Below are 16,748 nucleotides of genomic sequence, written 5' to 3'. Positions count from 1 at the left end.
TAGTTCTATTTTTAGTTTTTTGAGGAACCTCCATACTGCTTTCCAGAGTGGCTGCACCAGCTTGCATTCCCATGTAACATGTTAATAACAGGGGAAACCATATGGGAGCGGTCGAGTGGAACTCTCTGTGCCATCTGCTTAAATTTTCTGTAAATTTAAAGTTCTTCTAAAAAATAAAGTCCATCGGTTAAAAAACCTCACAGAGATACGGCAGGAAAGATAAATAAATGAGCATAACTGTCAGCAAATTAACTAAATAAAAGTTTATGAATTGAATTGAGAATTAGGAGAGGTAACTGAATACAGCAAAATTCAGAGTAAAAGAAGATTTTTAAAAATCATCTATTGTCTCTTTCCACAGCACTTTATACTACCCATTGTCTTATTTGGTTCTCACAGTATCTTTTTTTTTTTTTTTTTTTTTAAATTTTTTTTTTCAACGTTTATTTATTTTTGGGACAGAGAGAGACAGAGCATGAACGGGGGAGGGGCAGAGAGAGAGGGAGACACAGAACCGGAAGCAGGCTCCAGGCTCTGAGCCATCAGCCCAGAGCCCGACGCGGGGCTCGAACTCACGGACCGCGAGATCGTGACCTGGCCGAAGTCGGACGCTTAACCAACTGCGCCACCCAGGCGCCCCTCTCACAGTATCTTTGAGGTAAATGTTGTTCCTGTCTGTAAGTGAGAAGCTGAAGCTTAGACTTATGAAATTCTTGGTTCCAGTTCACTCCACTAGTGAGGGGACATAGCCAGAATTTACATGTGTCTCTTATATCCATGGCTTTTTCCTCAATGTCGTCTGGCAGAGAATAAAGGTCAAAAGAATGAAAGAGGGGTTGAGGGGATGTGTGAAATAGATGATGAGAATTAAGAAGTGTACTTGTCCAGATGAGCACCGGGTGCTGTATGAAAGTGTTGAATCTCTATATTATATACCTGAGACTAATATTATACCATACATTAACGAACTGGAATTTAAGTAAAACCTTTAAAAAAAAATGAAAGCAGGAAATTCAACCCAAAACATATCTGCTAAGGTTGAGGCCCTGTGTTGAAATGTATGAGATTACAGAGAAGGTCAGTCATGGACCCTGACCTTGAGGAATATACTCTATTGGGAGAGACACAAAATGGGGGAGACACAAAAATATAATTTGCAGTAATACCTGGTCCACTGGCATGGAGAGGAGTTGCAGATGTGGCTGTTGAACATGCACACAATCTTATTCCCGTGGGTGCTAAGAAGTTTCAAGGTCAGACTCCTACACTTCTGTGCAATCACTGCAAATTAGAAGATTATTTCTTTTCACCTGAGGGAGCATTGAAGGATAGGCATCTGGTTTTGTTTCAGGTGTAAACAAGATGACACACATAAATGATAAAGAGGACAATCTTTTATCTGACATAAAGGTCTCTGCCTATAGTTTTTCAGCTGTACACGCTTTCCTTGCCACTAACCAGTTTAGCTGACATTCTGATTTTAAGCTTAGATTCACCAAAGGACTCATATCTTTCATTAATCAGAGTGCAATGATACAATAATAGTTATAGGGCACTTACTAGATGGCAGGACTCTTCTAAGTGCTTTATATACATTATTGCTTTAATCTTTACAACTATCCTAAAATGGGACTATTTTAACCCCTATTTTGCAACTGAGAAATCTAAGACATGAATAAGTTTAAAACTTGTCCAGGGTTACCTAACTATATTGACAGAGACACAATTTGAACAGGAGAATGTGACTTCATAACCCATCTTATAATTGTGGTATATTGTTCATCTACTCCCCCCCCCCCCCGAACACACACACAGACACACACACTGAAAAAGTATATTAAAGTGTGTTTACTACACTATAATTTGTATGTGAGTAAATATACTTTCTCTAATTTCTAAAATTATTTTGATCTTCACAACCTCCCCGGGAGCTAATTAGCAGGGGCATAAAAGTTCTCAATTTCATTTAGTTTAAAAATGAGTTCAAGTATGTACCATCAGCATGTGGGATTCATTCCTGGAATGCATAGATGGTTCAATATATAAAAATTAATGTGCTCCATCACACTTACAGAATAAAAAAAAACCCACATAATGATCTCAAGTGGTGCAGAAAAACATTTAACAAAATTCAACACCCTTTCTTGATAAAAACCCTCAACAAACTAGGATTGAAAGGAAACTACCTCAACATAAACACCATGTATGAAAAACCTACAGCTGACATCATACTCAATGATGAAAGACTGAAAACTTTTCCTCTAAGATCAGAAACAATATAAGGATGTTCATTTTCATCACTTGTATTCAACATAGTAGTGGAAGTCCTAGTCAGAGCAATTAGTCGAGCAAAAGAAATAAAGTCATCCAAATTGAAAAGGAAGAAGTAAAATTATCTCTGTTCACAGACAACAGAAGCATGTCTGTAGAAAACCCTAGAGATTACACACACACACACACACACACACACACACACACACACACACACAGAGTTAGAACTAATAAATTCATCAACATTAGAGGATACACAATTAACACAAAAAATCAGTTGCACTTATTTACACCCACAATGAACGATCCAAAAATGAAATTAAGAAAACAATTTTATTTACAATAGCATTAAGAGCATAAAGTATTTAAGAATAAACTTAACTGTGAGGATGAAAGACTTGCATAGTGATAACTACAAAACAATGGTGAAATTAAAGACATCAATAAATAGCAAGACATCCCACGATCATGGATTGGAAGACTTAATGTTGTTAAGATGCCAACACTACCCAAAGCAATCTACAGATTTGGTGCAATCTCTACCAAAATTTCAGTGATGTTTTTTGCAAAAAAGGAAATATTCTTCTAAAATTCATCTGGAATCTCAGGGGATCTCGGATAGCCAGAGCAATTGTGAAAAAGAAGAACACAGTTGGAAAACAACACTTGCTGATTTCAAATCTTACTATAGAACTATGGTAATCAACACTGTGTGGTACTGGTGTAATGACAGATATGAAGACCAATGGAATTGAATAGAGAACACAGAAATAAATCCTTGCATACACGGTCAAATGACTTTTGACAGGGTGCCAAGATGATTCAGTGGGGGAAAGGGCAGTCTTTTAAACAAATAGTGTTGGGAAAACTGGATGTCCACATGCAAAAAACTTGAAGCTAGATCCTTACCTTACACCATATATAAAAATAAATTCAAAAGGCATCAAATATCTAAACATAAAAGCTAAAACTTCTAGAATTCTTAGAAGAGAACATAGGGAAAATCTTCATGACAATGGATTTGGCAATGATTTCTTGACTATGACACCAAAAGCATTTACGGGTAGGGGTGGAGAGGCCAGAAAGAACATTTTCTCAGGGGTGCCTGGGTGACTCAGTTGGTTAATATCCGACTTTGGCTCAGGTCATGATCTCATGGTTTGTGAGTTCAAGCCCCGCACCGGGCTCTTGTGCTGGCAGCTCAGAGCCTGGAACATGCTTCAGATGCTGTGTCTCCCTCTTTCTCTGCCCCTCCCCTACTTGCACTCTGTCTCTGTCTCTCTCTCTCTCAAAAATAAATAAACATTAAAAAGAAAATTTTCTCAGAGGGGGTAAAATTCTAGTTGGGTTTTCAAGCAAGGAATTATGTTACCACTTAACAGTTTTACATGTCTATTTTATATCTACAACTAGATCAAAAGCAATTCGTGGGAGGCAGCCTGAAAGAATCACAGCTTCAGATTTAAAAGGATCATTAGAGATTATTTATTTATTTATTTAATTTTATTTTTTATTTTTTTAAAATTTTTTTTAACGTTTATTTATTTTTGAGACAGAGACAGAGCATGAACGGGGGAGGGTCAGAGAGAGAGGGAGACACAGAATCGGAAGCAGGCTCCAGGCTCTGAGCCATCAGCCCAGAGCCCTACGCGGGGCTCGAACTCACGGACCGTGAGATCGTGACCTGAGCCGAAGTCGGACGCTCAACCGACTGAGCCACCCAGGCGCCCCTTTTAGAGATTATTTAAACCAATCCCTTCATGGTGTTACTGTAGACTGACTGTCTGTGTCCCTCCCAAATTTGTATGTTGAAACCTAATCCCTAATGTGGTGGTATTTGGAGGTGGAGCCTTTAGGAGGTAATTAGGTCATGGAACCCTCATGAATTAGAATAGTGTCTCTATAAGAGGCTCCAGAATTATTCCTTACCCTCTTTCTGACATGTGGGGACATAGAGGGAAGATAGTTGTCTATGAGCCAGGAAGCCAGTTCAGAAATATATTTCTGTTGTCTATACACCACCAGTCTATGGTAGCTTGTTATAGCAGCCCAAAGAGACTAACCCACTAACAAAGAAACTGGGGCTCTGAAAGGGGACATAACTTGCTCCAAGTTCTTTTTTCATCTTCATCATGGTAGCTGTCACAGACTTAATAGGTCTAAATCTCCCCGACCTGGGAATATGAAATGATTTCTCCAATATCCAAATGATGAAGGTTTTGTGCCCCCATCCCACTTGATTGAAGAAAGTCTAGTCATCCAATAGGCTCTCTTCCCTAGGTGGTTTTACCATCAGAGAAGCTTGCACGTTCTGCAAGTCCAGCCTGATGGAGTATGCTACCTGGTTAAGCTAATGGTCTCAGGATGTTGCTTTTCTATGTATTTTGATCGAAATAATTTTGTTATTTTCTGTTTTTCTAAGCATGGCCTTTCACTTTCCTGCCTGTCACATGGGACAGTTTGGGGATTATCATCCGTCCTTGAACACCTGCTGCCATCGCTCTTTTGGCATGGGCAGTGAGGAAGGAAACAAACCCTTCCTTTAATTGATTGTGGATAGAAAGCAGAATAGAGAGAATAAGGTATACGTATTGCTGAATGTGGCTGCTCAGAGTCTTCAGACCCATCTGGTCAGGGTCCTAGGAGGATGCCCCCGCCCAGCTGCTAGTCTGGCACCTTCTGGTTGGTGCCGTTTTTAAAAATTTTTTTTAAATGTTTATTTATTTTTTAGAGAGAGAAAGACAGTGTAAGCGGGGAAGGGGCACAGAGAGAGGGAGGCACAGAATCTGAAGCAGGCTCCAGGCTCTGAGCTGTCAGCACAGAGCCCGATGTGGGGCTTGAACTCATGAAGTATGAGATATCATGACTTGAGCCCAAGTCAGACGCTCACCAACTGAGCCACCCAGGCACCCCTGGTTGGTGCCGTTTTATCTCTCATGAAAGACAAGCCCTTGAGTATCTCGTCTGCCCTGAAGCTGAAGTTCCACCTACCATGAAGCAGTTGGAGGGCCATCACCCTAGTCCTCATCTTCTATTCCAGAACCAACATCTTTCCAGGCAGGCAGGGTGACTAGAAATGGAAACATCTGCCTAATTCAGGAGAAGCCTCTTCTACTCCATGCAAGGTGGGTTGTAGCACAGAATGGCCCACAAAAATCCAGTCTCATTAGATCAAAATATGTCAGTGTCAGCACAAGTGGGTTATTTCTTCAAATTATCTGTTGACACTGACAGTCCAGTGCAGTCTAGTTCCTTCCCTCCTATTGTTTTCTCCAGCTCCAAATAATGTTTGGGATCTCACATTTTGGTATGTTTTTCAGATTTCTAGATCTCTGAGAATAAAACTCTCTTATTTCCTCAATAACAAACAATAAAGCTCTTTCAATTCAACCAAAGAAAAGAATATTTTTCCCCAAATAAGTACAAATTCTGCAGAGTGGCACCACCAAAGCACATCAAATTTATATAATCTAAAAGAAAACTGAGCTGCTTCATCCAAAATATCTGCTTTCATGTCATTTCCATTTTCTCAAAAAAAGGGTGCATGAGTAGTCAAGATATATGTATACATTGAACACTTCAAGTGGTTTCCCTCAAATCAATTAAGGTCTTCTTTAAAGGCCAAGTGAGTAAGATAAGTCTTCAATTTTTACAAAAAAAGGAAAGAAGAACTGCTTAAAACTTGAAAATTACACATAGCTGACTTCTAGCCATCAGAGTTTTAAAAGTCTTAGGGCTTAAAATAGTCTTGATGACTATTATATAATAGATCTATTATAGATAGAGAGAACATAGGGAAAATGTTCATGACAATGGATTTGGCATCATTTCTCTCTATTATAGATCTATTATATAATAGATTCATCTAATAAATAGATGAATGAAGCTGAATAACTCAAGCGTTTATTGAATACTTATTATATGCATGCATTTAGCTAGGTAATGAGCACACCAGTGGAAAATAAAACAGGAATTTCCCACTTTCCTGGAATTTCAGCCTGGTGGAGGAGACAGGAAATAAACAAATAAACACTTAAATGCAAATTGTGATAAGTACCAAGAATAAACTGGGCTTGGTTCTCTCTCTTTTCTAAAAAAAAATTTTAATGTTTATTTATTTTTGAGAAAGAGACACAGAAACAGAGACAGAGCATGAGCGGGGGAGGGGCAGAAAGAGAGGTAGACACAGAATCTGAAGCAGGCACCTGGCTCTGAGCTGTCAGCACAGGGCCCGACGCGGGGCTCTAACTCACAAACCTTGAGACCATGACCTAAGCAAAGTCGGACGCTCAAACGACTGACCCACCAGTCGCCCCTTGATTCTCTCTTGATCCAGAATAAAGGTGTATGGGGAGAGGATGCCCCCTCCTTTTTTTAAGTAAGCTCCACACCCAATATGGGACTTGAACTCACAACCCTGAGATTGAGAGTCTCATGCTTCACTACTAAGCCAGCCAGGCACCTAGAGATAACTTCTTTAAATAAGATGTTAGGGAGGGCCTTTAAAGACTGAGTCATTTAAGCTTAGATTGAAAATTGAGTTGGAGTCAGATGTACTGAGGACTGTGAGCCATGTGTGCGAAGGCTCTCCCCCTCCAGTGCCTGCAGAACTGAAGGCAGGCCAGTGATGGTACAGTTTAATGAAGGGGAAGAGAGAGAGGGTTGTGTTATTTCATGTAGGTCATAACAGGATGCTATAAGGGGTCTGGATTGTATGCATTTGGGGGAGTCAATTTAAATAGGATTTTAAATAGGGCTGGGGTGGGGATTGGGCAGAAGATACAATTAAATTCACAATTTCAAACGATTACCCAGTTTGCTGTGTGGTGAATGGATAGAACGTATGCAGAGGATAGGATCCAAGAGACCAGTTAGGAGGCTCTTCTTGCAGGTGAGAGAGGAGGGTGACTTGGACTAGGATGGTGGCATGGACATTTGATCTGTAGGTGCGATCCCCTACAGAGGTGGTCAAGTAAAAATGAGATAAAAGTCAAGCATGACTGATGATTTGTGGCTCCTGTCTTGAGGCGCTTACATAAAGGCTTCTCTCTTTGACTTTATGTCCTCCTGGCCTTATCTTCAGTGACATTATGACCAAGAGCACATTTAAAAACCTGCAATTGCCCTCGTAGCTATCCAGAAAATGCACAAAATGAAATTTGCATCCCTCACCTTTTCAGGTCATTACATTCAACCTACGAGGCAGCAGTCCTAGGTTCCTAGCTTGCTGCCACCAAGGTTTATTCATCTCTGTATTTTTTGTATCACTTAGCACTCTATTAATACAGAGCTCATGGTCAATGAATTCTACGTTGATCTAAAGTGACAAAAATTCAATATCTTCAGAGTTAGCAGGTCTACCATTTGAAAGCGGTTTCAGAATTTGGGAAGAGGCACAAAGTCATTAGGAGCCAGATATAAGAATAGCTCTGCTTAATGGCATGATTTAGGCCTAAAGTAGTGAGTGGTTTTTCTCGCATGGCTCATAAACTGAAAAGACAGCCCCCGGAGAGCAGCTACCTCTTGCTCAGACCCCTGAATCCACACACCAAGCTGCATGTGCTTACTCATGGGGCACTTAAAGTACTTAGGGTACCATCTGGGCACTGGATATTTAAGTTGCATAAAATATGGACCCTTGAGGAGAATAAGGTGACCTCTTCTACATAAGGCTTCCATAAGCAATCTATTCTTCCCCTACCAAAGCATATATCTCACTGCACTGCAGTTTTTTTGTTAGTCTGTCTTGCACTAAGTAAGGCTGATGTGCTCCATGAGAGCAGAGACACGTGTATTTTTTCTTCACCATTGTAGCCCTTGCCCCTAGCAATGCCTGGTACCTAGTGGAGTGGATGCTTGTGTTTGCCTACACATCACCTTCCCTCTTCTTTAATAAGGGAACCCTCTCTCCCATGAAGCATCCATTCCATTTGGTTTACTTGACTCTGATCCCATCTGTATTGCAAGAGAGTGGCGCACACCAGAGTTCTCTCTGAAGTTTTTCAGTAAGAGATTTTGGGGAAGACTCTTGCCCCTTGTCTTGGCCAAGCTGCAAATGAATCTTGGCAGCCACCACACCTGCCCCATGGATGCTGTTGGTGTTTCACCTAGATTCCCTTCACCAGGGAGATTCAGACAATCCCTTATCCCACAGCCCTTGGCTGACTGGCAAGGGGTTACAAAATCAGAACTCCTTGTCTCAAGGTGGGATATAAACTCTGTGGTATGATTTATGCTTCAGATCTCCCCATGGGAAAAGGCTGAAGCCAGTAGTCTCCAGCAGAGCCTGCGTTCTTGCTTAGCTTCCTGCCCCTGCTTCCCTCACGTACATTTTCCTGAAAGCATTCCCTCAATAAATCACTTTCATAGGAATCCTACCTCAGACTCTATTTCTAGGGAATCCAACCTAGTCAGCGTGTAGAAAAGAAAGATTAACACTAATAACAGCATTTGAATGCCTGGATCTTTACCATGTTTTTCCTTGTACTTTGTAGTTAGGTGAGCTGATTTGTTTAAGCTATTTGGATTTCAGTTTCTGTCAGTTGCATCTAAAAGAGTCCTGACATTTAGCAGCATTCTATAAACATTGACCAAGTATATTGAATTATAAGTAGAATAAAATAGAAAGTATAGGTGAGGATGAAAACATGGTGAGCAAGTTTGTTTAAGCTACTTGGATTGGGTTTCTGTCATTTGCATCTTAAAGAGTCCTGACATTCAGCAGACATTCTATAAATATTTGTTGAATAAGTGTATTGAATTATAAATAGCGGGAAATGGAAATACAAATGAAGATGCAATAAATGGCATTCAGTGTTTTGAGAAATGGTAATTTGCATTTATCTGAGCCCCTAAATATAAATAGTAAATCAGCAGAAATGTGGGTAGTGGAGACATTCGTAAGAACAAAGGTTTTGGCAACCTGGACTAAAGGGTGTTAGAGAAAAGATGAGTTGTCCTACATGGGTAGAGTGGAGGAATGTAAAAAAATGCTTATTTTGTTGAAGCAACAAGTTTATGAGATCGTATGAAGGGAAAGGAGGTCATCACCGGTCCAAGCTTGTGGGCTAATGCTGACAGGTGGGCTCTAAGAGAAAGTACGAGATGTACAGACAATACTCTGATATGTTTGGGCTGTAACAGCAGACAGATTGCAGCAAATGTAATCAAGCTGTGGCTGTTCGTCATGGTCGCATGCAATCAGAGTAAAGATCTGCTGAGACCCATTGATTCTGAGGTGTGTTCTTTACCCACATGGGAGCTGAGTATACACACGGCAGTCTCCTTGGTATCATTTTGTCCTATTTCACCAGGGTGGTGCAACAGTTGGCCTGTACAGCATAGATATATTTATTTTGATCTGGTTAAGTCATCATGAAAGTTGTTGGTTTTTTGTCAGAAAGCAATAAATACTAAAAATATACAGTACTTTGTATTGATTGCTCAGAATAATGCCTGCTGTCACGATGTATAATAGGAATTTTTATTTATGATGCTTTAACATAAATCATGCCATTTAATCTTCATAAGTGTCCAACAACGATCAAAGTTTTAAACTTTGCCAGAGTCACCAGACTTTGAACAATGCCTTCTCTCTTCAAGTTCACACCTCTTTCTTTCTTTCTTTCTTTCTTTCTTTCTTTCTTTCTTTCTTTCTTTTTTGAGAGAGAGAGAGAGAGAGTGCAAGTTGGGGAGAGGGGCAGAGGGAGAGAGAGAGATAATCTCAAGCAGTCTCTGTACTCAGCGTGGAGCCCAGCCCAGGGCTCAGTCTCACGACTCTGGGAGCATGACCTGAACTGAAATCAAGAGTAGGTGATTCAACCAACTGAGCCACCCAGGCACCCCCACACCTCTTTCTAATACCTGAGAGTAGCCTCATGGTGATCCCTATGGATATTCAATAAATATTTGCTAAGATGCACTGATATAGCACAGTTAGTTCTTGGTTTTTGTTTCTCTGTGCTCCTCAGGATAATGGGGTTCTTTGTCTGACACCTCCCCAGCACCCAGAGAGTCAGCCTGCCCCTAGTAATAGGCCCTCTTCCTCGGCAGCTTTTATTGCTGGAAAAGCCTGGCCCTTATATTACATGGCTTTTGAACATGTCATAGGCATTTCAAACTTAACATGTCTAAAATTGAATTTCTTAGACACATGAAACTAATATAATAACACTGTATGTAAGTGTAACACTGTATGTAAGTTACACTGGATTTAAAAATAAAAAGCATAAAAGAATTTAAAAAAATGGAATTCTTGATGATTTTCTGAAACCTATATATACTCTAGTTGGCTCCCACCCTTCCCCATGTCAGCATCCCCCCTGCCACGCCACCACCCAGTGAGTTATTAAAGCCAGAAACTTGGGGCGCCTGGGTGGCGCAGTCGGTTAAGCGTCCGACTTCAGCCAGGTCACGATTTCGCGGTCAGTGAGTTCGAGCCCCGCGTCGGGCTCTGGGCTGATGGCTCAGAGCCTGGAGCCTGTTTCCGATTCTATGTCTCCCTCTCTCTCTGCCCCTCCCCCGTTCATGCTCTGTCTCTCTCTGTCCCAAAAATAAATAAACGTTGAAAAAAAAAAAAAAAATTTAAAGCCAGAAACTTAAGTGTCAGCCTGTTAATTTCACTTTCAAATGACATCTAGAACCTATTTACTTCTCTTCGTCTCCACTAGTACTGTCCTAGGCTAAAGCATCCTTCTTTCATTTTGACCACAGCAATAGCCGCCTAAGTGGACATCGTGATTACAATCTACACACTCAATCCCCTCTACACACGTCAGCCAGAGTGAACTTTTATTTTATGTCATTTTCACAGTGACCTCTTAAAAATGTAAATCAGGGGCACCTGGGTGGCTCAGTCAGGTTAAGCATCCAACTCTTGATTTCGGCTCAGGTCATGACCTCACGTTTTTAGGATCGAGTTCTGCATCGGGCTTTGTGCTGATGACATGGAATCTGCTTGAGATTCTCTCTCCCTCTCTCTTTGTCCCTCCCCCACTCCTGCACATATTCTCTCTCTCCTCTCTCTCAAAATAAAGAAATAAATAAACATTTTTAAAAATGTAAATCATGGGTGACTGAGTGGCTCAGTTGGTTAAGTGTCCAACTTTTGATCTCAGCTCAGGTCTTGGTCTCAGGGTGGTAAGTTCAAGCCCCCCTTGGGCTCCACGTGGGGCATGGAGCCTACTTAAAAAAAAAAGTAAATCAGATCACAACATTCTTTGGTTTAAAATTATTTAGGGGCACCTGGGTGGCTCAGTCGGATGAGCCATCGACTCTTGATTTTGGCTCAGGTCATGCTACCAGGGTCGTGGGATTGAGCCTCACTTCGTGTGGAGCCTACTTGAGATTCTCTCTCTCCCTCTCTGCCCCTCTTCCACTGTCGAGGGAACACACTCTGTCTCTTTCTTAAAAAAAAATGTTTAATAGTTTCCAACTGCATTTTGGATAAATCAGCTGTCAAGTAACCTACAATGCCCTGCATATATTGCCTGCTATGTCTCCAGTATTACTGTCCTCTTTGCTCAGTACACTCTAGTCACCTTGGCTTTCTGTTAGTTCTTGAGTACATCTAGCTCTTTCCTGCTACAGGGACTTCACTGTTACACTTTTTCTGCTTGGAATGCTCTCGATGAGCCTAGTTCTCTCTATTCTTCATGACTTGACACATTTTAACTCATTAAGGAGGTTTTCCATAAAATTGCTATCAACAGTTCTTATCTCTGGTATTCTCAATTAGGCACATTTTCCTTTTCTTTACAGCAATCTGCAATTATTTGCTGTAATTATTTCATTATTTGTGAAATTCCTGGTTATATATCTTCTGTGTAAGAAAATAAACTTCATAAAGGCTGTGATATCATCTAGTCTTGGTTATATCATTAATTCCTGGCACACAGTAGGCCCTGAATAAATATTCTTCAAATGAACAAATGATTGAGTGACCTCTCATCTAAGATGGCAATAGGACCAGTATGTATCTTTGCCCTCGTGTCACTCGGTGACAACTTGCCCTAGCCTAGGTCCAAGGGAAAGTGTAGAAATTTGAGAACTATCAGCCTTGCTGTAGTGGAAACATTATATGATGTGGAATCAAAAGAACAGCATTCTAATTTGGGAGAGTTACCTAACCTTTATGAGCCTCGGTTCTCTCCTGTGTAAGAACAGGGATCATGATATAGCTTGTAGTCCCATTATCTTGTATCCACAATGCCTGATGCATAACAGATGCTAAAAATATGAGTTTATTTAACAAAACAATAATACTACCTTAGAGGATTTTTGTGAGGATTAAATGAGATATAGTTTATAATATACCTAATAGTTTGGGGTATATTTTAAATGCTTTTTAAATGCTTATCTCATAGAACATGCAATTGAAAGAAACTTAAAGTTGCTTTCTTTAAAAAAAAAAGTTTATTTTGAGAAAGAGAGAGAGAGAGAGAGAGCACTGAAGGGGCAGAGATAGAGGGAGAGAGAATCCCAAGCAGGTTCTATGCTGTCAGCATGGAGCCCCATGAGGGGCTCAAACTCACAAACTGTGAGATCACGACCTGAGCTGAAATCAAGAGCTGGTCGCTCAACAGACTGACCCACCCAGGTGCCCCTAAAGTTGCTTTCTTATTCAAAGCAACTCTGAAAAAGAACAAAGTTGGAGGGATAACACTTCATGATTTCAAAACTCACTGAAAAGCTACAATAATCAAGGCTCTGCGGTACTGGCATAAGACTAGATACAAGATAAACAAAATCGGATTGAGAGTCCAGAAATAAACCATTGCATTTTCAGTCAGTTGATTTAAAAAAAAAAGTACTGAGATAAAATATCATAACATAAAATTTTCCATCTGAATCATTTTCAAGTGTACATTTCAGTGATATGAATCTCATAATGGAGATTCATAACCATCTCCACCATTCATTTTCATAACTTTGAATCCTGTAAAATTGAAGCCCTCTACCCCTTAAACAATAACTCCTCATTTCCCCTTTCCAGCTCCTGGAAAATACAATTCTATTTTCTGTCTTTATAATTTTGACTACTCTAAACACCTATCTCATATAGGTAGAAACATATAATATTTGTCTTTTTGTGACTGACTCATTTTACTTAGCATAATGTCTTCAAGGTTTACCCATGTTATAGCATGTGTCAGAATCTTCTTCCTATTTAAGGCTGAATGATATATTCCATTGTATATTTGCTAGGGTTGCTTCCATGTTTTAACAATTGTGAATAACGTTGTTATGCACAGGGGTGTAAAAATATGTATGAGTCCCTGCTTCCAATTCTTTTGGATATATATCTGGAAGTGGAATGCTGGATCATATGGTAATTGCATTTTTAATTTTTCAGGAAACTGTCATCTCTTTTCCATAGGAGTTGTACCATTTTACATTCCTCTGACAGTGCACAAAGGTTTCATTTTCTCCACATCCTCACTGACACCTGTTGTTTTATGCTTTTGTTAGATAGTAGCTATTTTAATGGATTTGTACTTTTGATTTGCATTTACCTAATTATTAGTGATACTGAGCATCTTTTCATGTGCTTCTTGATCATCTGTGTATCTTCTTTGAGAAATGCCTGTCTAAGTCTTTTGCCCAATTTTTAATCAGGTTGTTTGTTTTTTGTTGTTGAGTTTTAGGTGCTCTCCAAATATTCTGGATATTAATCTCTTACATATATATGATTTGCAAATCTTTCCTTCCATTTTGTGGGTTGCCTTTTTATTCTGTTGATAATGTCTTTTGATGCACATAATTAAACATTTTTCATGAGGTCTAATCTATTTTTTATTTTGATTTCTGTGCCTTTGGTGTCATACCAGAAAATCAATAACCAACACAATGCTGTGCAGCTTTTGTTGTATATTTTCCTCGAAGAGTTTCATACTTGTAGGTCTCACAGTTATGTCTTCTTTCCCTTTTCAGTTAATTTTTGTATATGGTGTTAGTTTAAGATCCATTCACTCTTTTGCGAGTGAATATCTAGTTTTTCTAGTACCATTTGTTGCGAAGACTGTCCTTCCCTCATTGAATTGTCTTGGTACCCTTGTCAAAATCATTTGACCATACATGCAAGAGTTTATTTTTGGGCTCTTTATTGTATTCCATTGGTCTATATGTCTGTCTTCATGACAGTACCACACTGTTTATGGTCACCTGACTTTTGACAAGGGTGCCAAGACAATCCAATGGAGATAGAGTGATAGTTTAGAAAAATGATGTTGGGACAACTGGATATCCACATATATAAGAATGTCATTGGATAAAATTTAACTTAGAATGGGTGAAAGACCTACATGTAACAACTAAAACCACCAAGTTCTTAGAAAACAACATGGGTGTAGATCTTTGTGACCTTGGATTAGACAACGGTTTCTTAAATATAATGTCAAAAGCACAAGTAACCAAAGAAAAAAGATATATTGGGCTTCACCAAAACTAAAAATTTTGTGCCAAAGGACACTGTCAAGAAAGTGAAAACTCAAACAATGGAAGAAAATATTTACAAATTGTATCTTAGATAAGGGAGTTATATCCAGAATACATAAAGAAGTCTTAAAACTCAACAACAAAAACCAAACAACCCAATTAAGAAAATTTTCTGAACGTTTATTTACTTTTGAGAGAGAAAGAGCACGTGTGAGGTGGAGGAGGGGTAGAGAGAAGTAGACAGAGGATCTGAAGCAGTCTCTGCACTGACAGCAGAGAGCCTGATGTGGGGCTGGAACTCACAAACCATGAGATCATGACCCAAGCTGAAGTCAGACGCTCAACCAACCAAGCCACCCAGGTGCCTCACAAACAACCCGATTTTAAAATTTTTTTTTTTTCAACGTTTATTTATTTTTGGGACAGAGAGAGACAGAGCATGAACGGGGGAGGGGCAGAGAGAGAGGGAGACACAGAATCGGAAACAGGCTCCAGGCTCCGAGCCATCAGCCCAGAGCCCGACGCGGGGCTCGAACTCACGGACCGCGAGATCGTGACCTGGCTGAAGTCGGACGCTTAACCGACTGCGCCACCCAGGCGCCCCACAACCCGATTTTAAAATAGGCAAAGGACAAACCATAAGTGACTCTTAAAAACAGAATAAACTGAGGGTTGATGGGGGGTGGGAGGGAGGGGAAAGTGGGTGATGGGCATTGAGGAGGGCACCTGTTGGGATGAGCACTGGGTGTTGTATGGAAACCAATCTGACAATAAATTTCATATTTAAAAAAAAAATAAAGAGGAGAAGATAGCGGCATAGGAGGATGCTGGACTCACCTTTTCCTGCTGATCACTTAGATTCCACCCACATCTGCCTAAATAACCCAGAAAACCCCCAGAAGACTAGCAGAACGGACTCTCCGGAGCCAAGCGTAGACAAGAGGACCATGGAAGAGGGTAGGAAGGATGGAGAGGCAGTGTGTGCTCCACGGACTGGTGGGAAGGAGCCGGGGTGGTGGAGGGGCAGCCTGCCCGGCAAGGCGTAGCTCCCGAGTCTGGCTTGCAAAAGCGGAGGGAACAGACTTCGTGAATTCTGACAGCCAGCGGAACTTAACATCTGGAATGTTGTAAGTCAACAGCTCTGCTCAGAGAGCAGAAGGGTGAGAGGACACTGGGAGAGAGAGGTGTTGAGCACTGGAAGACAGAGCTCAGCTCGGCAGGGAAAAAAGGTGCTGGCCAGCACCATTTCCCTCGCCCATTCCCTAGCCGAAATCCCAAAGGGAACCAGTTCTTGACACCGAACTTGCTTGCACCTCACAAACACCCAATGCTGTGCTTCTGTGGATCCACCCCTCTAATGGGTCTGCCTCCCTCCTGGTGCTGCAGGGCCCCTCCTGCAGGGAACAACCCACGGCAAAGCAAGCTAAACCTGCCCCTCCTGTCGCTGTGCACCTTGCGGATCGACCCCGGCTATTATGCAGGTTCCCATCAAAGCAGCACCACAAGCCTGGCAGTGTGCAAGTAGCCCAGACAGGGGCCACACCACTCTACAGTGAGTCCTGCCCCTGGAAGAGGGGAAGATAAGGTACACACCAGTCTGACTGTGGCCCCAGCGGTAGGCTGGGGACAGGAATCAGGTCTGGCTGCAGCCCCGCCCACCAACGCAAGTTACTCCAGACAACACAGGGGAAGTGCCCTGCAGTTCCTCGCCACTCCAGGGACTAGCCAAAATGATGAAATGGAAGAATTCTCCTCAAAAGAAACTCCAGGAGTAGCGACAGCTAACGAATTGATCAAAAACGATTTAAGCAATATAACAGAACATGAATTTAAAATAATAGTCATAAAATTAATCACTGGGCTTGAAAAAAGTATAGAGGACAGCAGAGAATCTATTACTACAGAGATCAAGGGACTAAGAAACAGTCATGAGGAGCTAAAAAATGCTGTAAATGAGGTGCAAAATAAAATGGAGGTAGCCATAGCATGGATTGAAGAGGCAGAGGAGAGAATAGGTGAATTAGAAGATAAAATTATGGAAA

The 16,748-nt window shown here is 40.9% G+C and overlaps 1 protein-coding gene across 1 annotated transcript in view; it reads right to left on the bottom strand.

Annotated features, from left to right (window-relative positions):
* Window positions 1-646: 646 nt before the first annotated feature.
* Window positions 647-16,748, bottom strand: part of LOC147576642 (uncharacterized) — a 116,213-nt gene continuing 100,111 nt past the window's right edge. Inside the window, exon 4 of the mRNA XM_086676403.1 lies at window positions 647-1,281. Within this exon, the coding sequence (XP_086532529.1) occupies window positions 1,112-1,281 (170 nt within the window). The 3' untranslated portion in view covers window positions 647-1,111. The remainder of the gene's footprint in view (window positions 1,282-16,748) is intronic.

Source organism: Puma concolor, chromosome D1, assembly GCF_028749965.1.
Source record: "Puma concolor isolate L17-30 chromosome D1, mPumCon1.1.hap2, whole genome shotgun sequence".
Taxonomy (NCBI): Eukaryota; Metazoa; Chordata; class Mammalia; order Carnivora; family Felidae; genus Puma; species Puma concolor.
Note: the sequence above shows the minus strand (reverse complement) of the source record. Positions and strands in the feature narration are given on the sequence as shown.